This window comes from Berghia stephanieae, chromosome 1, assembly GCF_034508935.2.
Source record: "Berghia stephanieae isolate SIO BIC M18660-M18661 chromosome 1, UCSD_Bste_1.3, whole genome shotgun sequence".
NCBI lineage: Eukaryota > Metazoa > Mollusca > Gastropoda > Nudibranchia > Aeolidiidae > Berghia > Berghia stephanieae.
Window position 1 is genome coordinate 80691222 of NC_088360.1, and position 23657 is coordinate 80714878.

At 33.8% G+C, this 23657-nt stretch overlaps 2 protein-coding genes across 5 annotated transcripts in view; both read left to right on the forward strand.

Annotated features, from left to right (window-relative positions):
- The window catches only part of LOC144958644 (potassium channel, subfamily K, member 16-like), a 95194-nt gene that overhangs the window by 59379 nt on the left and 12158 nt on the right, over positions 1-23657 (forward strand). For 3 of the 4 annotated variants that reach the window (XM_078890751.1, XM_078890776.1, XM_078890760.1), the window contains exon 6: positions 3313-3336. The exons of the other annotated variant lie outside the window; for it this stretch is intronic. In XM_078890751.1, the coding sequence (XP_078746877.1) occupies positions 3313-3336 (24 nt within the window). The remainder of the gene's footprint in view (positions 1-3312; positions 3337-23657) is intronic. 4 annotated transcript variants of the gene reach the window in all.
- On the forward strand, positions 5739-12225 carry LOC144958634 (uncharacterized). The gene is made up of 3 exons (XM_078890739.1): positions 5739-6078; positions 6967-7112; positions 7725-12225. Exons 1-3 carry the CDS (start codon positions 5973-5975, stop codon positions 10602-10604), a joined length of 3132 nt encoding a protein of 1043 aa, XP_078746865.1. The 5' UTR covers positions 5739-5972; the 3' UTR covers positions 10605-12225.

The following is a 23657-nucleotide window of genomic DNA, read 5'->3' on the forward strand; positions in this document are numbered from 1 at the left end:
CACTAAAATCATTAACTTAATCATTTCTGTATATTTTCAAAAATATCAAAGTGAAATTGGCACAGAAATATTTTGATTTAATATTTTCTCCAGAGCATCAAAATGTTGAAATCAATAGTTTAGATTATTTGAAGCCGGCGTAACCACTTTTCTAAACATTGTCCTCTTCATATGGCCATACCGCAAAGTATTAGAGAATTGTATACTCTTTTATACCAAATAAATAAAAAAATAATAAATAATATACGTGGACCATGGCCTAAGAGCACGTCACATATTGTTATGTAGTTTTAAGGGCACGATGACTATGATTACAAAGCCTTTCTAAAGCATTTATAGAGATTACAGTACTTTGACTTTTGATTAAGACATATCTGACGGATAACGCCCTCTGCGTGACAAAGGCGAATAGAGTTGACAAACGCAAAGAGATGCCCGCCCCGTGCACCCGTTTTATGATATTTTGTTGTTCTACGACTTTGTTTCCTTACCACTCGGCCACGGGGATCTGGCTCAGATACTTTCAGCGGCGTGGCGTATTGACGGCATATGGTGGTGCCATGATTAGAAGAAGAAGAAAAATTCTTAAACAGTGAACAAGATTAAGAGGAGAGAGCACATGTTAAAAACTCTCTTTTTTGGAAGGGTGGGGGGAGGGTCGATGATTTCTACGAGTGTACAAAACTCACAAAAACAAATAATTCATGAAAACAACAAGCCACAACACTGAGATACAAGTCCGTGTGAAAAGGTCTTTGTAATTATTCTTTGTCAACCATTTTTAAAGGATTGGATTTGGTAGATAATGCAATCAATATGTGATAAATGTAAATCAAAAGAGAAAAAAAAAACTATGACAGAAATTACTTACTTTTAGTACTTGTAAAGAAAATCTGCACGGCGATGTTTCATCTCTGCAAATCTTTTTATAATTTGTTTATTGAAATCTGGAATGGCATTTGGCATCTATTTCAGCTTTGTGAATTGACAGAATCATTAACGACTTTAACCGCTCCTGTTTCATTGAATTTCGCAAGAAATTTTTCACTCTTTCAAAACAACGTTCAGGAGGTCAAGAAATACGATGGAAGTGGTTAAGGTCACTATAGCCTATAGATGTCCATGATTTGTCAGCTTTGTTGTATCTGTAAAAAGTAGACAATAAAAACAAAAGAAACGTGTTTTTTTTTTCTAAACTAACTGTGAGCCATTCATGCCTGTTATACCATGTCACTGAAAAAGAGCGTTTTCGAGATTTCCACACCTGTGTTAATTCAAAATCAGTTGGTTGGTGAGGAACTAGTCTTTTTATTTCTAATTTGTCATCTAGTGTCGATCTCCCAAACGGTCGGTGAAGTAAAGAGTCAACTTGATTCATTGCAATTCATTGTTTAACAAAACAAAACTTCAAAGTATATCTCAAATAATGGAAATCAGTGGAATACGATTAATGATTGCACAAATAAAAGGTAGATTCAGATCTTAAAGCATCACAAAGAAAAAATCACTCCACTTAAGTACTTAAGAAATCAAAAAACACACCAAAGTATAACTGTTGACAATCTTCGCTTTCTTTCTCTGACTGACACAAATACACACGCACAAGCACACACACACACACACACACACACACACACAGAGAGAGAGAGAGAGAGAGAGAGAGAGAGAGAGAGAAATAAACACTCATACACACGTAACCATCAACTCGGCACTACAAGCAAGAAAAATGTTGGTAATTTCGTCCCCAATGCTTCGTGTTGCAAAGAATTACTTTATTCAATAATCGTGAAAAAGAGGTGGGGGAAGGGGGATTTTGATATGTCATATTTTAAAGTTTTATGTTGTTTTTCTTTGCTGCTCAGAAATAAACTTAACAATGATCAGTGTTTTTGACAGTTAATGTTATATTTTGGATGGCCGAAGTTACCCTAATTATGACGTCCAACGGTGGAGCTCTCAGATCCTGGCACAAGTCGAGGGTTTTTCCGCTATTTGAAGATAGTATAATTCGTCCCAGTTTCTCGCTCAATCAGCTGTCGCGATACTAATGGATAGAGCATTAACTGGAGCTCGGATTGCTTTGCACCACGGTGTTTATTCAGTCGCGAATTCGCGCAGTGATGTCACCAACACACGAGTCGGCGCAGTGCGTGATTCGGAATCTTGAATAGAGTGGAGACTAAAAAGGCAGTATGTTGTTGGCGAGTTGGCGAAAGACAGTGGAGTTAAAATTTCTCAGTTGTATTTTTAATTAAATTTTGCCGTTAATGATTTTTAAAAGATTGGTGCGGTGCCTGGCACCATTCGATCCAATGGCCCCACGCCACTGGATACTTGCAATATGTCAACAGTCCGTTTTGTGGTCTTCATTTTTAATTAGATAAGTCAAAATTTGTCGATGCTCTTGGCTAGAAAGAATGGATTGCCTGCATATTATGGAATGGATCTTGTGTGACCTTTGCTAGATATGAATGTTGTCAGTAAGATAAACATCTCGCGTACTAGTACAAAGCGATCATCATAACAATACGCGTGTTGACACTATTATTAAAATAATGTTGAGGTGGCTTTCAAAACCTGCTAAGCCATATCCAGGGAGGGAAAAGAATTAACTCTCTCAAACAATCTTTTGGAGTTACCGAGGAAAATATGAAGTTTCAAAACACTCAATGTATTGATTGTTCTATGAGGAAAGCAAGATAACTATTTTCCTCCTTAAGTCACTAAACAAATGACAAAAATTAGACACAAGTTTTATCTGAATTATGAAATACCGGCTTAGTTGGTTTTGAAAATAACATCCATAATGATTATTAGATATAATAATATTTTGTTTTACTTTAAGAGAATGATATCAATTTTCTGAACTGTGATGTCGTGTCGTATGCATTGATGAACAATTGACATGGTGATAGCATAATCAAAGTTACTATAATGTTATGAATAGATCTGACAAATTAGGGAGCAGACACGGCGCCAGTGTAAGATAAAGATCTGAAAACTATTAATGAAACAATGCCAGACAAAGCAAGAAAGAAAATTACCATAAAAAATAACATCGCAAATAAATAGCCAGCCTGCCTTGACTGGGAATTGAACCTCAGTCGAGGAAGGCTTTTTTTTTTTTGGTTTCTTAAATTTTTTAAATTTTTTTTGGTTTCTTTTTTTTTTTTGGAGGGGGGGGGTTCTTTCATACACACTTTTTTAGATCTTGGATAGATCTGATGATATAGTTTACCAATTGTAAAAACAAAGGCTATTGGAATAACGTATTGTGCTTTGCAAATTAATCAATAACTTTGCTTTTGACAGGAACTTTACATGAAGACGTCCCAGGTCATTCTTTCTTATTTGAATCTTTTTTCTTTCTTTTCAATAAACAACTTCATTTCTTTTACCGCTGTTCTCGTCTTTGTTTCGAATCGTTTGGTTTGCCCATGTTTTGTTCCAATTATTACTTTGCTCATCCATGAGTGTACAGCATAGTTTTATACTAGAATTTAAGTATGCACAAAATGAGAATGACGAATAACTCTTTATCATTATTAAAAGTTGAGAAAGAGAGATGATATCAATAGAAAACAAATATAAGCAGTGCACTATCTTACAGTCAAAATCTATTGCCTACACTTTATCATTTGTTTTGATTTATTTGTTTGTATTATTTGCTTAGACTGTGTTTGATTAAGATATATATATATATATATATATATATATATATATATATATATATATATATATATATATATATATATAACCTCAACACGCAAGTGAAGAACGCAAAACAAGAAAACGACACAATACTTGGTTCAACCCACCTTTCGACAAAAACGTCAGCACAAACATTGGACAGCAGTTCCTGAAGTTAATCAATACACACTTTCCAAAAAACCACAAGCTACATAAAATTATCAACAGGAATACCATAAAAATAAGCTACTCGTGTATGCGCAACATAGAACAAATAATGTCAAGCCACAACAACAAAATATTAATAAACCATCGACAAGAGCAAAACCCACCCACCAGAAAATGCAACTGCAGAAATAATGAACATTGCCCGCTAAACAAACAATGTTTAGAATCAAGTTTAATATACCAAGCCACAGTCACCGAAACTAAAACAAACAAGCAAGAAAAATATGTAGGACTAACGGAAAATAATTTCAAAACGAGATACAACCTCCACACCTCAACATTTAGAAACACTAACAAAAAAACATCCACAAAACTCAGCGAACATATTTGGAAATTAAAAGACAACAAACTAGACCACAACATTTCATGGAAAATTTTATCTAAAGCAACAGGATACACACCAACATCAAAACAATGTAGCTCATGCCTGGAAGAGAAATATATTATAATCAAACACCCTCCCGAAGCCACACTCAACACGAAAAATGAGATGTACAATATGTGTCCACATCGCCGGAAGTTCTTATTAATCAACTACAAACCGGAACCACTTCAACAAACAACAACAGACAACAAACCAAACTCATGTAACACACAGTCCTGACGATGGCTGATTAGGCCTGAAACATCGATGAAGACTCACTCCAACATTGTGGTAAATAATAAAATAATGATTCGCTCCATTGCTACATGTCGAGCACTATCCGTACCATATTTGTATCAAACACGATTTAATATATATATATATATATATATATATATATATATATATATATATATATATATATATATATATATATTAATCAAACACAGTCTAGGGAAATATATATATATATATATATATATATATATATATATATATATATATATATATATATATATATATATATATAAATCACCATACTTGCCATATGCCAGCATTGTTGAAAAATTTCCCAACCTATTTGTTTGATTTCAATTGTTTTTAGTATAATTTGATTATTCTTATTGCTTTCAAAACGTTTCACTTTATCATGCATAATCTTCATTTGTTCATTTTAATAACATGGTTTACATCACTGCCTAGTATACATATAAATTTACTTAATGTTTGTTTCAAATATTAAAAGTTTATTCTTATAGTTTCAGTTGGTTTTATTATAATACTAATATTATACTTACATAAAATTACATCACAGAACACCATTTATATTACGCTACTTTATCATTTTCAATGCATTTATTCCATGATAATCCACACCACCTATTCATTTAACCAATTAACCCATATATTCTCGTGTGTTTTTTGTTCCAGTCTATTAAACATGGTTTTAATCTAACCCGCTTTCTGTCGTATGCTGTAATAACGACTAATTGTGATAACGCTGTTGATGATTTTCTGCAATCCACCGCTTCAAACCGTGGTCTTCGTAAAGTTATGGTCTGACACTGACCAGGTACCACAAACTGGCCTTAATTATCGGCGACAAATCGGTCGGTGGACGAGTAAAACGGCAAAATCCGATGTTTTAAAATGCAATTTTTGTAATTTCCCGTCACTGCTACGTTGGTGAATCTTACATCAATGTAACCGTCATTAAATTCTCTTTACAATGAACTTATTTTTTATTGAATTAACAGAACATGGCATAGTTATTTTTATTGAAATGTGTCGCTTGTCATTTCCGTCAAAATGCGATTTCTGAAGCCATGTCGCGTCAATTTCAAATTACCTATATTTTTCTAAATTCGTTTACTCCATCATGAGTGATCCGATTTTTATGCGGTTTGTTTCGTTAGAATCGGATTGAGTTTTTGTACAACCGGATACCTCTTTCATTTCCTTCCTCCCGGTAGAGCGATCGTAGCTGTAGGGTGAACACGAGCGTCTTAGGTTTTTGAATGTTTATTCCGGCATTTTTGAAAATAATGATTTCAAACAAGAACCAATGTAATCCTGATTATATGCTCTAAAAACCTGTATAGGTTTTAAGGATGTACTGATTATCATGATCCGGTAATCTTAAAAAATGTGACCCCACTCCAACTGGACGAAAGGCCGGCTGTCCGCCGTTATGGCTGATCATCAACCCGACAGTGACACTCCTGTCAACAATGCATCGGTTTGTCTTCAAGACGGACAATTGGACCCAGCAATTACAATTCCAAATACAATTATACGTAAGTATATCTATATAATATTTTGGTTTTCATTTGTATCAATGTTTGAGCTAGTTTTGTAAATATTTAAATTTAAATTCTGTTGTCCACAAATCAGTCAAGTCAGCCAGGGGTTTCCTTACGACTACGAACTTTAACCCTTCATTTATTAATCTTATTGGTTATTAAACATACATTTGGTGTTATTTAGTAATAATGGGTTGTAGTCTTTATCTTTTTATACCAATTTAACTGTCTCTGTGCTTGTGAAATATAGGAAAATGACATTCTAAATTTATCTAGGTCAAGTTCTATTTTTAACTTAAGTTTATAATGGAGGGTTTCCCAGTGTGTGTAATGTAAACAAGATCATTTCTGAGGATTTTAGTTATCTTGTCTTTCTCATTTAGATTTGTTTTATTCTCTGTAATGTGTTATTTACAAATGTTTGTTATTGTTGCATCCTGTATATTTATCTTGGTAAATTTGTGTCTTGTTTTGGTTTATTGTTTATGTTTATCTTATCCAAATCGTTTTGGTTTAGACAGTTTAAGTAAGTTGAATTGAAACTCTGGACAATTTTTTAATGTACTACTACAATCCTTTAGTTTAGCTAATCCATTGGTTATCATGAGCTCCAAATTGTGATAGACAATTAGGCGATCTGGCAAAGCTCAAAATACCAATCCATTGTGGCTCCAACTCCAGTAGAAATGTTGTTTCGATAGAAGCCTGACTGTTTGCCTCTACCATGTCTGGGATTTATGGAATGTTGCTTCACGTTAGTCAGCACATAAACCTTTAATATCTAAACATTGACCATTGTTGAGTGGAGTGAATGAATTGTTTACCTAACCACTTCAAACTTAATCTTTAGGCTAACACTTTTATGCTTGCTTTACTCTACAGAGGATGAAAGTTACACCATTCTTAAAAGCATCTTTCTTATGGAGGGTAGAGGAAGGAGACCAACAGTGCCTGCATTGACCTTGACTAACAAAGTTTTGGTTCAACTGTCAGCTTTAAGGGAAGAAGCACATGCATCATGGAATTTGGTAAGTAGTATTTTTCTCTCCTGTCATTTGTGAAACCCTTTTAACCTGTAAGTTAGTTTTTTGGAACTCGATTGTGCATCATTTATTGTGATGTAATCGTATGACTTAAGGCTCTGAGCCTGACCAAATATGTTGATTGTGGGTTCGAGTCCTACAGGGCTGCCACGAAGACTATGATTTAATGCAACAAGCTGCTTGGTGATAACTTGAATCTTATGCCCTTTGTGTTAGATGTCTGTTGCCAAGGAAAATGTAAGTGGTTTAAAGAGCATGTCACTGCATGACAATGTGGGATATGCACAGAGTAATCGTTTATTTATGTTTCTTGATCCACTGATAGTGACATACACCATATATTTATCTTCATTCAAATTTCTGATGATGTGATTTTATCATGTATCAGGAGCAGATTTTGCCCTTTTTATATTACGATTCACATGAATAAAATCTTTATCACTATTTATTTACTGGCATTTGTTTCTTCGCACAGTCTACTAATCATATTTTGAAATGTATCTTCGAAGATTCATGGTGAGATGCTTTTGATTTTGTTTACTTTTAACTCAACTCCTATCCGTGATATTTATATTATTTCATTAAATTCTCCCACAGGTCTTGACGTGGTTTATGAAGATTTTTCCGGATGAAAGAATAACTGAAGCGCAGTTACAGTACAAGATTCAAAAGACAGTCTCGTCTTATGATAGTCTGCCCGACAACATTGAGGAACTTGCTAAGTTCTTATCCATGTCTGCCCAGGAAAGTATTGTCCCCGATCACCTGACCAGCATTGGACTTAACAAATCTATTCTTCTCGATGAAGTGTCTAAATATTCTCCACCTGTTGGATTTACACCAACTGTAAACACTATTCTTTCCTTAGAAGTTGTTAAAAACAAAACAGGATTAGGTGATTCATTTTTGATAAGATGGATTCAGGCCCTTTGCTGTGATTCAAATCCAACTCCATCACAAGTAAAACAACAGCTTGTGAAAGCAAAAAAGGATAAGTTAAAACTAAAGCATAAGCCGGATAAACTTGCTGACCTTCTTGCCAGACGACTGTTTGACAGTGGAACTTCGAATACTATTTCTACTACAAAGTCTTTACCTGTTACTGTTGTTGAATGTAATCATAATTATGTACATGAAATGAAACTACTGAAGATGCACTGTGATAGTTTAAGAAAACAATGTGATGAGTTTAAGAATGTAATTACTGAATTGGAAGGTGAGAGAGATATGTTAAAGGAGAGATTGTGTTTATCTGTAAAAGAAAAAGTGATTGTTAAAAAAAAAGGTAAGAATGTTGGAATTCAATCAACAACCATTCCTTTGTTTAAAGTTGCTCAATTTCAAGCTATGCTTGAGGAGAAAGATAAAATTATTGATTCTGTTAAAAGTGAGAGAGATGACATGGAACATAAAATGAATTTTTTGAAAAAAGAGAAAAGGGCTGAGCAGCAGTTAAAGTCAAAATATAAAAAAGAATTGGATGATTTTAGAATAACTGCCACCAGTATTTTGGAGTTAGAAGCTGAACACAATGATGTTAAGTTGAGAGATTCTAGATATAATCAGTTTTCTGATGATGTTAGACTTACCTGTATGTCACTCATGGGTGAAGCCAATGTCGCTGCCCAACATTGTAGCTTAGTTATTCAAATTGTTTCTAAATATTTATTCAAACGTAATTTTGATCTTTCTTTGTTGCCTTGTGCATCCACAGTACTTAATTTTGCCAGTGAAGCAGCTCATATTGCTCATCATCATGTTGTCGATGAAATTAATAAAACAGATCATTTTACATTTGCCACAGATGGCACCAGTCGTGATAAAAAGCATTATATAGAGCGACATATAGTTTTAGATAATAAGTTATCATTGTCTTTAGGATTTTCTGAAGTAGCTTCTGATAATGCCCAGACCCTTCTAGAAAAAACCATTGAAATTTTTGATGATATGAGCCAAATTTATTCTTCTACCAACAGTTCAAGTAAAGATAACATATTTAAATCCATTATTACTAAAATGAAATGTATTATGTCAGACAGGGCATCTGTGATGAAATGTTATGGTAAAAAGTTAGCAGCTTATAAGAATGATATCCTTGGTGAAGACAGTACTACACATTTTCTTTTTTGTAACGCCCACTTTCTTCTGGGTTTGGTGAAAGCGACAGAGGATGCTTGTAGTAAAATTGAGAGTGAGGTGGGAAAATTTGGAAGAGATTTGAATTCTTCTTTTCAACGATTTGCCAATGATGAACAAAATGCAGCCTTTAGACTTATCAGGTTGACATCAGATGTTTTGGGACCAAGAGGTGATGAAAAAAATGGGAGTAGGGAGGAGTGGCTTGCCTTTTGTTCATCAATTGGTAAATCGTCGAAATTTACGAGTTTCCGCTCGAACAGATTTAATAATTTGTTTGAGAATGCATATGCCATTATATTTCATTATCATGACATTAAATCTTTCCTTACTGACTATGTTACTCATTCAAATTTGAAGCTGCAGAGTATTTTTCTCGATCTCAATGATGATGGACTTATTTCAATGATCACAGCCATTGCTTTGTTTTCTAAACTTTTCACAACCCCATTTTGGCGGTTGATGAATAGTGATGTCCCTTATGGACAATTTCCTAAGTATGTGAAATTGATGAAAGACTTTTTAGATCAATGGAAATCCGAAATTTCATTTTCTCTGTCATTTGTATTTGATGATTCGTTTTGTAACAATGATGATCATGACCATGTTTTGACTGATGTTATATCTTCCTCCATGAAATGTGATAATAGTTTGTTGAAGTCAACGTACATTGAAATTTTAAAAGAGTCTGAAATTGTTCTTAAGCGTCAGCTTGATGACTTTCTAGAGGATGGCATTTATGGGGGTGAATTGGACCAAGAGACCCAGATGCTTTTAAACTCAAGTCCTTTAACAAATTTAGTTGGGGAGAGAATATTTGGAGATTTTGATTTTGATCTATACAAACGTAGGCATGCCTCTCTTCATCTCAGGAGTACTTTAAATATGTTAAAGAGGAACAAAACATCTGTTTGGTTGGGTCGACAGACGACGTCTCAAGTTACAAATTTATTGATTACTGCTAGGAGAAATGCCCCTGCTCTTAAGTTACAGAGTAAAATTAGACAGCAACGGGTACAGCAAGATATCATAGAGAGGATGCAGGAATGCAAGAGGCTTAAAAGAGGAAAAGAATTAAAGAAAATGCAGGATAAAACTTCCATTTTAGAGAGTATAATTGGGCAGGGGGGTGTTGTATCTACTAAAGAGGAATTAGATAGACTTGTAGCATCTCCTAAAGCTTTAGAAAACCTTAGATGTCAATTAAAATATCGTAAAGTTGTTTTACTTGAACAAATTAATTATGGTGGTAATTTAAGCAGTTTGTATTTTCGCATCTGTCAGCATTTAGATTTTGAACCATCACCGCTACCAAAGAAAATTAAACTTGATGAGAGTTAGGGATCATATTTATATTCATAACATCTGTATCACTCATACTCATACCATTGTTTATTATTCCTTATTACACCATAGAATGCTGTGTTTTATGTTGTATGTCATTTAGTAGAGACTTAATAATTGCATTGACAAGTATTGTTTTCTGAGGTCGGAAGGAATTTCTCTTAAAAATTCCTTTGTTTTATTATATATTTGTAGTATGTTGCTTTTAATTGTAGTTAGCATTGCCACAGAATGTCAGAAACCAATGAACAGTTTCATACAGAATGATTCAGCTGATACAGAATTCTCCAAGTACTCTAGATAATAACACAAGTGGTTGAAATCTCTTTCAAAGCAAGCATTTTAAACCTAAAAACCAACCTCAATTCTTCATACAGATAAGGTTATTCTTTAGAATCACTGTTAATGTTTCAAACCACTGATTTCAGAGAGTTCTCTGATATTTGAGAGCCATGTAAATTGTCTTGAGAATGGTGATGATTATTTGAATGTACTATGTCTATATTACTTTGTATTTTATGACATGATTGAAATTTTGTCTGGATATTTTTCTTACTTTTGTCAATGTAATATTCTAACCAACTCTCTTGTACTTGATCATATTTTAAAAGGTATTTGTAGTATCTTGCTTTTAATTGTAGCATTACAAAGATATGTTGATTGTCTTTACCATGGTGTTTATTTGAATGCTCTATGTCTATTACTTAGAATTTTAAGAATATTTGGCTCTTCGAGTTCGCAAGTAATTTTTCTTACTTTCGTCGACATATTATTCTTACCTAACCTCTTTTAATTGGTCATATCATAAATTATATTTGTAGTATCTTGCTTTTAATTGTAGCATTACAAAGATATGTTGATTGTCTTTACCATGGTGTTTATTTGAATGCTCTATGTCTATTACTTAGAATTTTAAGAATATTTTGCTCTTCGAGTTCACAAGTAATATTTCTTACTTTCGTCGACATATTATTCTTACCTAACTTCTTTTAATTGGTCATATCATAAATTATATTTGTAGTATCTTGCTTTTAATTGTAGCATTAGAATGAGATTTCAATTGCCTTTATAATGGTTTTTATTTGAGTATTATATCTCTATTACTTTAATTTTTATAGCGTTTTTGTTTCCGAGAATGTTCAAATTTTAGTGTAAATTGCATATTACGCGGTTTTTTCTTGTTTTTGGCTTTCGCATCACATTGTCCAACCTATTGTGAGAAATATATGATCATTATCTTCTCAAAAAAAATTCAGCATGTACAATATCTTTATGTTAATTGTTTATGAAATTTATAGCTCCCTCATGCATCCCATTTAAATTTTGTGATCATGTGAATTTGCCACTTTTGCCTACTTTTCATGAAAATTCTGTTTTTTTTCTAAGTCCAGTGTTATTTTTTCCGAATTTGTATCAGCTATATCTTTGTCAATGTCCATGCTAGAGGGAAATGATCCATTTTTTATATAAATTGATGTAATGTATTTCTGTAAAATGTATTGCATTCATTGATATCTCTTCCGATTTTGTTTTGCTATGACCTTGAAAAGAGCCCATAAATGTGGTTTCTCGGATTAATTGCAAATATTTGAATTTGAATAAATTTGAAAAGCCATAACTTTTTCGTTTGTTGTCCGATTTTGTTGAATTAAAGTTTGCTTTTCATGGTTTTTTGAGAACTATTCAAAAAACAACATGGATTGTTTGTTGCTCTCAAACTAAAAATCACTTTGTGGTACCGACACTGACCAAAAAATGACGTCAAAATGCCAGTCTTTTGCCACAAAAACAAATCGTGAGTTGAAATCAATAGTTCAACCAATGAAATGACTTGTTTCCATGACGTCTACTAACGACCACTCACTAGACGGTGCAAAAAAACAAAAACAAATAATGACGTCAAACTGCCAGTACTTTTGGATTTCAGTGTCAGGCTATAACATAACGATGGCTACGTTCAAACTCTGACGGAGACGGAAAACAACACGTTTTTTTTAAATTTTTAAATTGAGCAGAAAACGTGTCTTGCATATATCGATCTATTAAAATTACCCTCATCTTGTCAAAAACTCTCAAATCTGGCACTTAATCGCTCGCCATTTGAAGGACGAGTTTTTAACCCAAAATTTTAAAAACACGTTGGAGTTCGACGGGTGTGAAAAATTGTGGGCATAATAATAATAATAATAATAATAATAATAATAATAATAATAATAATAATAATAATAATAATAATAATAATAATAATAATAATAATAATGACATGATGATATAAATAATAATAATAATAATAATAATAATAATAATAATAATAATAATAATAATAATAATAATAATAATAATAATAATAATAATATATCTTTATTGTCCCCAAAAAAGTGGCATTTTGTCATTTGGTTACACATTTATAACAATACAATATTGACATAGACACACACACAAGATGCACACTAGTAACATAGTAGTTATCGTAAAAAAAAGGAAAAGAAAAACCGGCATCAACAACAACATCATCATCATCATCGTCATCATCATCATCATCATCATCATCATCATCATCATCATCATCATCATCATCATCATCATCACCACCACAAAAACCTTCCTAATATTTTCGTTACAATCCTTCACTTTCACCATTCCCCTATAACACCATTCACCATCTTCATCATACTCCATATTATATTATTCCTGTAACAAGCTATGAGAGGGAAAGCATAATAATAATAATAATAATAATAATAATAATAATAATAATAATAATAATAATAATAATAATAATAATAATAATAATAATAATAATGATAATAATAAAATAATAATAATAATAATAATAATAATAATAATAATAATAATAATAATAATAATAATAATAATAATAATAACTGGTTTAACGTCCTGGTAAAGTAGGAGCGTAAAAGTAAATTTAATGTTTAAAAGAAATGAAATAGACCCTATGTCATAATTAATTTAATGCACTTTATTAATACGTTTTCTCTATTCAATAAAACACATTAACTTTAACCTAAGTTTCATGTTTTTTACTAAAAAATTTAATTTTAAGCATCAATGTTAATCTCGAGATATTACCATTTTAGAACGGTAGGTCACATTTTTAATGTGTTGGAACCAACATTTAATAGTAATGTCGCATAATTTATACTAACATAGCTACCAACAATGCTTGAAGAACTCCAAAAGTAAGAGGAATGGCCTTCTGTGAGTGGAAGTGAACAGGACATGCGCAGTCATTCAGATATATATATATACTACTTGAAGGATCTCACCCTAGCCAAACGCCTGTTCTAATTCACCCATACTTTGAAAAATTTAGTATCATCATAACTATTTATTTATCAAAGTAGGAAGTAAAAGTTTTCTGGCCAAATTTTAAAGTTTTGTCAAAGCACGGAAGTATGAATCCAAAGAATACCGCCCTGACTTGTAGCAATAACACCGACATCATTGATAAAAAGATGTGAAAATATGTGGACATAGTATAGTAATCTGATCCTGTTCAGTCTGGTGACTCTCTAGATATTACAATGATTTCAGTTGAGTTTGCGATGAAGTTCACACCCTGCTCCTTTTCATGCGGGGGAAGGCAGACCATCAGCGATAACAATGAAACAAAACCCACTTCTCAATCAGAATTCCATCTTTCTTCAACGATTTCCCCGAAATAGAGATTGGCGGACAAAAGTCAGGAGGAATAGGGTAGGACTTCGAGATGTCCGTCTAGCGGATATTTGATATATTATCTTATCTAGACATAAAGCTGCACTTAATATGTCTTAATATGTGCTAAACAGACACATATATAGCGGTATACAAGAAAATGCAAGCCGAAGACCACCAGGTACACATGATGATTATGGAAATCAAGTGACATGTCGAAGCTGCATTGGATCTCAAAAAGATTTGAGGAATCATGCGAGTTCCTTCCTGTTCCAGAAAATGACAACAGCTTTGAATGCGTCTACAAATTTGACGAAAATTGTGTTTACCAACTCATGAAACATGAGTTAAAAGTGAGGCTATTCAATGCCGCTGATCGAGTTATATCTTACGTAATACTAAAAGGTCATACTGCATATATTTATATTATGATTGCCATTGTATTTGGCTAGTACGCTTGTAATGCTATTCATATGCGGGATTATAATATTGGTAATCGTTGGCATAATGCAAATCGAATCGGTTGTCATCAGCTTGTATCATTTGGGAATGTTAGAGACATGAAAAGTACTGATAAAAAGTACTCGTATTGAATAGACCATCGTTCCATCTTCTGTGTTGATACGGGTCCAAGAAAATAAAAGAAATATTTTTTTTAATGGTCACAATTTAAATAATTTATTTGGGTACCAGGTCTTTTAAAAGTCAAATTTGCCATTTTTAAAATGATTAAATATTTTGAAGAAAGAATTCAATTCTATAAGAACAATTTTAAAGCAAGATAGTTTCCTATACCAAACAATCTTGCGAGTGCAAATTGACAGCTCATCATTAAATCTAACCTGATTATTTACTATAGAGAACAACCAAATGAAACTGTTGCACTTCGAATAAAATACATTTTTTAAAATTTGGCCTGAATACTCGTCCTTCAAATATTGATTGATAAAAAACGACCATCATCTTGTCAAAAACCCTCAAATCTGGGAATTTTCTGGCCAAAATTATTTAAATGTATTATTTCAAATTATGGCAGTATTGAAACTGTGCGTTAATCACAACTAGCCGTAGGCAAAATGAATTTCCAAGTTTTAATCTATAGAGCACGAAAATAAATCGGATTAAAAGATAGACAATAATCAATTATAACAAACGAAAGCAAACACGACAGCTCTACATTTGATATGCTGTTAAGCATCTCAGAAATGGAAGAAACGGGAGGGTCAATCATTAAATGTCAAGTTGATTATGACCTTTAATATATTATTAATTGCCTACAGTTAGAGATTTATTTCTTTTTGATTTAGTCTGATTGTTTTATTCTTTTTGTTTAAGGGAGTACTGTTTTATCAAAAAAGGACACATTTTTAAAGCATTGTTTAGCTTTTGCTGTAAACAGTCTGATATCATGGCCATTTTTTTCTATCTAATCAGAGCGGCGGGATTGTATTGTCGCTACATTAGAGTTTAGCACATATTAAGACAGTGTATGCTAATAATTCATTTTAGCCCTATATCATTTACAATTAAATAGCAGTTGATAGAAATCTCTATTTAGTCTCTATTTTGTTTGGGTCTGAAATAAGAGTCAATAAAGGGTTACATCCGTTTAGTACTATAGAGTTGCCTAAGGTCCAAAAGGCGAAATTTGACCGCCGGTCTGTAATTATTTTCCACTTTGATAGGATGTACTGGGGGGGGGGGGGTAGTGCAACATGCCGACATAAAACAATATGGTCACTCTAAGAATAAGAAAGGAACGTTATGTAATGGATACACCGTGAAATAATTTTTGATGTCATATTCATTACCCCACGATATGTTTTCCCCATTAAGATCTATCAATGCAAATTTGAAGTACTGGGGTGTACGAGCTATTAAGTAAAACTTGAAAGCGTGTACGATTTCAAAAGAGGTACACAAGCACTGTCCTAGGCACTGGTCCATATTTCGCCCTTTATAAAAATAACATTATTGATATGGTGTAAAAGAGAAGACGATCTCTACATTTTGACGTTGATTTCAAGAAAACAAATATTTGAAATTGGCTGAGATGTAAACTTTAGAAGTAGACAATCTGTGGGAAAGTGATTTTTAGGAAAAACGGCATCAAAGTTTACAAAACTTCAGGATGCGTCGAAGTCTCAGAAGTGGGCTACTATGAGTTGACTCACCTTCGGAGTCACTGCAGCTGTCGGTATTGTCAAAGATGGGTCCCGTGAAGTAATATTCAACCAGCAATTCAATTCACTCTCGGCTAACATAATATTTCAGTAACCTCAAATGTCTGTTTTACTCGAGGAGTTTAGTGGTCGGAGAATCAGTCGCCCAGAGTCAGTGGCTGGCAACTCGAAAGCAGTGTGATTTGAATAAGCAATGTATTTTATAGTGTTGGTTGAAATAATTTAACGTTTATAAAATTTACACGATTGTTCCGATTAAAAACTATATACATTCGGTCCAATTAATGGGGTATGGTACAAGGGAAAATATTTGACCTAATATGAAAATGGTTTACTTGTCAGCAGAAGACGTACATTTAAACAACGCAGTGACTAACGATGGGATGCGCTGTACTCATAAAAAAGTCCATTACAACTGTACACGAATATGTAACACTTGGGGATTCCATTGAAAGTTGCCATTGAAAAACCGGGAACTATTCTTGTATAAAGTGCATATTTCACATTATAATTTTTGTGAAAGACTGCAGAAATGAACAAATTATCATATTATCGAGAAATTTCAATTTTAATCGGAAAGTCTCAAAACTCCTGAAAAATACAACAAAAATACCACAGATGACCACTTTTCGAAACTTCTGCGACTGCTTCTTTGAGTAATGTCAGGGGTCTAACTCTAACCATTCCCTCCATAAATAAAAGAACAAACAAATACAACCGTTGAGGAGTTAGGGTTGTAGTTTTTTCTCGCTGTTCTATTTATAGATGGAAAGCGCAGACCGCTGACATCACTCCAGTGGGGCCAATCACAAAAAAAAATTCCAAAAGTGGACGTCTGTGTTTTTTTGTCCTGTACTCTTCACCATTTACTAGCCATAGCTTATCTCAAAAGTACTTCCAGCGACGTGGAACACTTCTTTAAAGTGCCTCCCATAATATCATAATTGACAAGAATTTAAAACACAGATTATGCACAACTTTGATATACAATACTTCTTTGAATATTATAGTGTGCAAATTGACTTTTACAGATTACATTTGGAAGAAAAAGCTTTTAGTATCCTTTTATTTGTGAAGCAAATTATGAATATTTAACAAGTAAACTGCCGCGCTCTGGAAAGGCGCGTATTTAAAAATTTGGTCAGAAAATTCGTGATTCAAATATCGATCGATTAAAATGACCCTCATCTTAGCAAAAACTCTCAAACCTAGGGCCCCGCAATCGATGTTTGAAGGAAGGACGAATTTTCTGGCCAAAATTTTAAATACGGGTCTTTTCAGAGTACAACAGTTAACTGGTTAAAGACTATAACAGTCACGTTTTCGTCATCGATTTAACATTTAGCTTACATAACCATTGTTTATCTTTTGCTCTTCTGTACTAAAAAGCTTTGGAATGGGGAGGTATGACATATCTTTACTGTCTCTACCTCATTGTGTAATGTCAGTTTTCAACAGTTTCATTTGATTTTCTAACTATTCTCCAACTTCATTTATTTTCGATTTATGTATCTATCAAGGAAATATATATGTGTATTTGTGTATGTGTGTGTGTGTGTGTGTGTGTTTATGTGTGTGTATGTGTTCTAGTTGTCTTTTTGTTTCAAGTTAACTTTTATGCTGACATATATTACAGATATACCTCAATTACATTTCAGACAAATCATCGAGCTCTTAAAATAATTGAACTCTATATTTAAGATCGAATAATAAACTTAGAGCATGTTACAAAAGTTCTGTCACATCCATACTAAACGTTTGTCGTGTCCGTGTAGGTTATGCGAAAGAAACGAACAGCATGGCAATAATCACTGTTCTCCCGTACTCTTAATTATCATGTTGTTGCTTGAAGCTCGAAGGAAAAAATAACGATAATTATTGAAATGTAAGCTCCAATTTATTAAACGAAGACATATTATACTGTCTTCGAATGGAACTTACATGTCAATATTTATCGTTGTTTTTTACCGTACTCCTAAAAACGCATTTTACCTATTTAGGTCAGAAAACTTGTCCTTCAAAAATTGATCGATTAAAAATATCCTGTCAACCCTCGGTCAGATAGTGCAGAAAAGTCAAACACAAATGATAAAAGTGAAATTAAATACCCCATCGTTGTTTAAATAAATTCCCTTTTATAATTTATGTTTGACTTTTCTGCACTATCAGACAGAGGATTGACAGGATATTAACATTATTGTCAAGTTCAAAGTTTATCATTGAACACTGAACCAAAACAAAATGTTAAGGTAATCTCAGTAATTAAATGATTAGATAAATCAAATTGGGATAATGAATATATTCAATTTAATAACTTTAAACACTTTTCTATACATTCTTCCAAGATTATCTTTTTATACGTAATAAATACACGGACGCCAGCTTAAATGCATAATTTATATTTAATCATATTATCAACAATTTTGATAGTAATATTATATCTTAACAACAGACGTGCGAAAAGCAACCAAAATTGGGAAAAGTAGAAGGCCTACTTGGGAAAGTCAGGGAGATCGATGAATTTTCAAACAAAGTGATGGTGATATCACTTTAACCGTACTCAGGAAAAACTCGTATTTAAAAAGTTGGCCAGAAAACTCGTCCTTCAAAGATCGATCGGTTTAAATGAGCCTCATCTCGGCAAACATTCTCAAACCTTGAACAGTGAAGTCCCAGAATTGAGAGGTTTTGCCAAGATGGAGGTCATTTAAATCGTTGATATGAAGGATGAGTTTTCTTACCAATTTTTTTATACGAATTTTTCTGGAGTACGACAGCAACTGGTTAATGGTTACGCCTCAATATTCCCTTTTTGACGTTCATGACTCATTTCTATCTGACTTGTCGTATGTGGCCAAGCTTGAGAGCCAGTATCTTGTTCTTGAAGACTTCTTTCTTTTAATATTCTTTCACTTGCTAACACCTTTATTTCTTCGTTGATATGCATTGTGATTTATTTTATTTCATTTGTTTAATAAATGTTTGGAAATCCATTAAAATCCTTTATACTTCAAAATAATGATGTAGATATAATAGTACATATTTCATTATTTTTTTTATTTTTTTTGCATCATGCTTCATTTAAATTTGAGAAATTCGTTTTACTTCAAGTGAAAAAAAGTTCTGCAATTTAGTTACATAAACACAAAGGAAAATATCCTTTGTGCATTCATGGTCGAGGTTTGTTCCACTAATCTAATTAAGATTAAAGTAAACCGAGGGTTGGAAAAATGTATCTGAAAAATTATATTACAGTTGCACTGTGGACATTGGTGGGTTTCTGGTCCTTCTATTTCTTGTCATTTAGATAATGTAGCTACTTTTATATCAAAGTATTTTTTAAATATCTTTAATTACGCCCTTTCGCAACGGCACCATACGATACCGTCGCCTGGGCATTCCATGAAGGATTACAGATAATGCACCAAACACCAAAGTAAAGGCAATATTAATCTTTCATTTCATTGTAATAATGACATGACATCATGACAGATGATCAAAACATCTACAATCATTACTACATTCTGACACTGCTTATGCATGTTTATGTATATATACAAACTCGAGCATATATATAGTGCAATATCTACTAAATGTGCTCAAATCGCTTTACAAATGGTCACAACAAAATATAGGACAAAGCATGACGCCTGTTAAGCCTGTTACATTTTATTTTCGACAGACAACGGTCAGATACTCATTTTAGGGAATGCGAGTAAGGAGCCTTTCTAGGAACTCAATCATGCGCCGCTCAGAGCGGGACTTGAACCCTGTCAGGGGTAGTTATATTCTGTATAGATTAGTGATCAATACCGATAATAAGGCTTATCAGGGAGTTGTGATTATCGTATTACTATTAAGATGAAACCACTGCATTTATAACCTAAAACATTTTTTCACGCATTATTCGTACGGTACTTATTTCTTTCGTATCTTTATAACATAGAACATTACGTTATGAATCTACCTGCATGTTAAATGTCTCTCTCACTCTGTGGCGACACTTTTATTGATTTATCTGGATATCTATCTACTCACTTCTCTCATCATTACCTATGGTATGATGTATATATGGATCTTATCAAACTATTATATCAATATAGGTGAAAAATATTTGGTAGCTGCTGAGATTTAAAAAAAATCTTGGTTGTTACATAAACATTCAATATTAACAATAGCAATGAACATTTATCACAATCAATCTATATAATTTCTCTTCTCGGTCTATTAACGTTTATATATCTATTCAACTCTCTAATTTTTATAAATTTTTATCGGTGTCTATCTATATAAGCTGAATATAACTGTAAGTCTTTAAATGGGAGCGATCGATATTCATGTTATCGTCCAACCAGGTCATCAATCACATGATTTGTTGCTGTCCAACGATTGGATATATCTTAACAAATGTAACCATGATGCTTTGTTTATGAAAGTTGTAAACACACCCATGTGTCAAGCTGAATAAAATGACCAATCGTGATGTTAGATATTTAAAAATCTGTGAACACTTTTCAGTATGTGGGTCACTTTGAGCACATTTTGCAATGTGACAAATGACCTCGAGCACATGGAAAGTTAATATAGATCGCTCCCATTGGTTGGTTCCTATTTCTTATGTCTTCATCTTCATGTCCATTCATCTTTCCATGTGTATACTTATTATATCCAGATGACATTGTGCTTGCATCATTCAATATTTCAATATATTAGTCAGCCACCCCTCTCTCTCTCTCTCTCTCTCTCTCTCTCTCTCTCTCTCTCTCTCTCTCTCTCTCTCTCTCTCTTTGTGTGTGTGTGTGTGTGTGTGTGTTTGTGTCACATACACACTTATTTACTATCTCTCTATCATTCTCTCTCTCTTTCTCTCTCTCTCCTTCTCTTTCTCTCTATCTATCTATCTATCTATCTATCTATCTATCTATCTATCTATCTATATATCTATCTATCTATCTATCTATCTATCTATCTATCTATCTATCTCTCTCTCAATTTTTTGTCGGCCTTTATGTCTACATACCTGACAATTAATATCAACACCGGCTATCAAAACAACCTTTGAACTTTCATATAGCGCTAAATCCATTAAATGATATTATGCTCAAAGCAGTTCTCGAGACAGAACGCCTTTAAGAGCTTTTTCAATTTTTTTTATTTTTGACAAAAGTTCAAAGTTCAAAAACGTTTATTTTAGGCAATTGCCAATGTAACTCATACAAGAATATCAGGGGCGGTTGCTGGCTGTCTATTTAAGGCGGCATGGATCGAAAACATTCTCTCACAGTACTCAGGTGTAAAATGAGTACCAGACCGGAAGCAGTGTTGTCTGTGGTGGAGGAAAATGTTATCTCGCCCAACAGGCATCATGTCTCATCTTCATTTTTCTATTGGCTTAGGAGCCCTTTTTAAGTGTCTTGAGCTCACTCAGTGGATACTGCGCAAAATCAATGTTCTAGTGGGTTTACTTTTTTAGAATGCGTGTTTATTTTGTGTGAAAAAAACGGGGGGGGGGGGGGGGGGGGGGGCAAGTGTGGTTTGAATTTTAAAAAGATATACTCAGGTAACTGGTATTTACGATGGGCATATATTATGTAAAAGAGGTCCATTTGTCGATTTACCTCTAGAGAAAAAAATTGTATATAACCCGATCATTGAATCTATTGATCCTTTCATAGTTGTTTCGGTATGGATTGCGATACACGTATGTGCATTGAGATTTGTGAATATCATTTTTTAAAAAAAAGAACAACATAACAACAGCAGTTAGACCGTCATATAAAATTTCTTCCTTCGAATATCAACTGTGATAACAGTCATTAATAGTAGGAATAGAAAATCCAAACCTCAATGCAAGCCTCAATGCACTACTTATCTACTCCAAAGACAATAACAATAACATAACTACAAGTTGAACTGCTGTGTGTGTCAGCTGTGGGTTAATGGTAGTGCGGGGCGGTCCTTGGCAAGCTTAAGGACCACGGTCCTACGGTCCTTGGGAAATGAAGACCGCAAGGACCGGTCTCTAGACCGGTCCGTTCATTCTTGAACCGTTAAAGACCGCTACACGATGAAAACCGTGGCCTACAGGAGTAAAACACACGGAGTAGTCACACTCATTTCAAATTGTAACCTAATTAGAGAAGAGGGGTGATGCCTTCTTTATTTGCTCACCGTACTTCATTGTTACTTCGATAATTTAATAAAATTTGAAATTTATCCCCATTAACGGAGATAATGGCATCGCCCAAGGCGTTGATCGACTTGTTCGTGGCGTTGATACACACACGCAACTCCTACCCCCCCCCCCCCCACACACACACACATTAGAGGGCAGCGAGCATTGAAGAGTAAGAGAGAGACGTGAAGTTATAATAAGAGGGGGTGGATGAGGTGATAAGAGGGGTCGATGGTGACTTTTCGCCAGATCTAACAAACTCAGCTACCCATTCATTGCTGAGTAGACAGGGATTCAGAAAAAAATCGACTGCACCCGGGATCGATCTCTGGCCCTTTGCGTATAAAGAGAGTGCTCTATCAACTGAGCTATCGGGGTCCCCAAATATTCTATTGGACCTTTTAAAAATACAGACGTTATAACTGTTTTTTTTTTGGACGGAAGAAACTAATGAAACTCATATTACTTGATTAGTTAAAACACCAAACGAAATTTTAATATTATTGTATTATTTTAAATGACAACAATGCGATAGAAAGGAGTGGCGACAAGAGATGGACAAAAGAAAACAAAAAATCAGACTTGCAACTTGCTAGGTTCGACACACACACACACACACACACACACACACACATCTTTAGTAGTCACATACATTTCAAACAATAACCCATTAGAGAAGAGGGGTCATGCCTTCATCATAATCATTGTCATTGCGATCATTATGGTGTAGTAAATTTTGAAATTTACCCCGTATAATGGAATCGTCCAAGGCGTGCGCCTCCTGTTCCCCCCATCTCACACACGAAAGGGCGGTTTGCGGAGTGGAGGGAGGTGGTCGTCTGCCTCTATGGTCGTCTGTGTCGTTTAGTGTATGGCAAAGGGGGGTGGGTGCGATTAATTAAGTGGGATGGGTGGTGATTGGTGGAGATAGTATAGGCAAAGGACCGAGGCAACGAATCGCTGGGGAAGTAGTATGGCGCGAGACCGTTGAAAGGTGATAAGAAGTGAGGACCG

What these genes read in the sequence shown, in the direction of transcription:
- LOC144958634 (XM_078890739.1), top strand. Translation starts at nt 5,973, where the DNA reads ATGGCTGATCATCAACCCGACAGTGACACTCCTGTCAACAATGCATCG. An exon ending in AATTCCAAATACAATTATAC is followed by an intron (nt 6,079 to 6,966) that starts GTAAGTATATCT and finishes TTTACTCTACAG; the next exon opens with AGGATGAAAGTTACACCATT. An exon ending in CACATGCATCATGGAATTTG is followed by an intron (nt 7,113 to 7,724) that starts GTAAGTAGTATT and finishes ATTCTCCCACAG; the next exon opens with GTCTTGACGTGGTTTATGAA.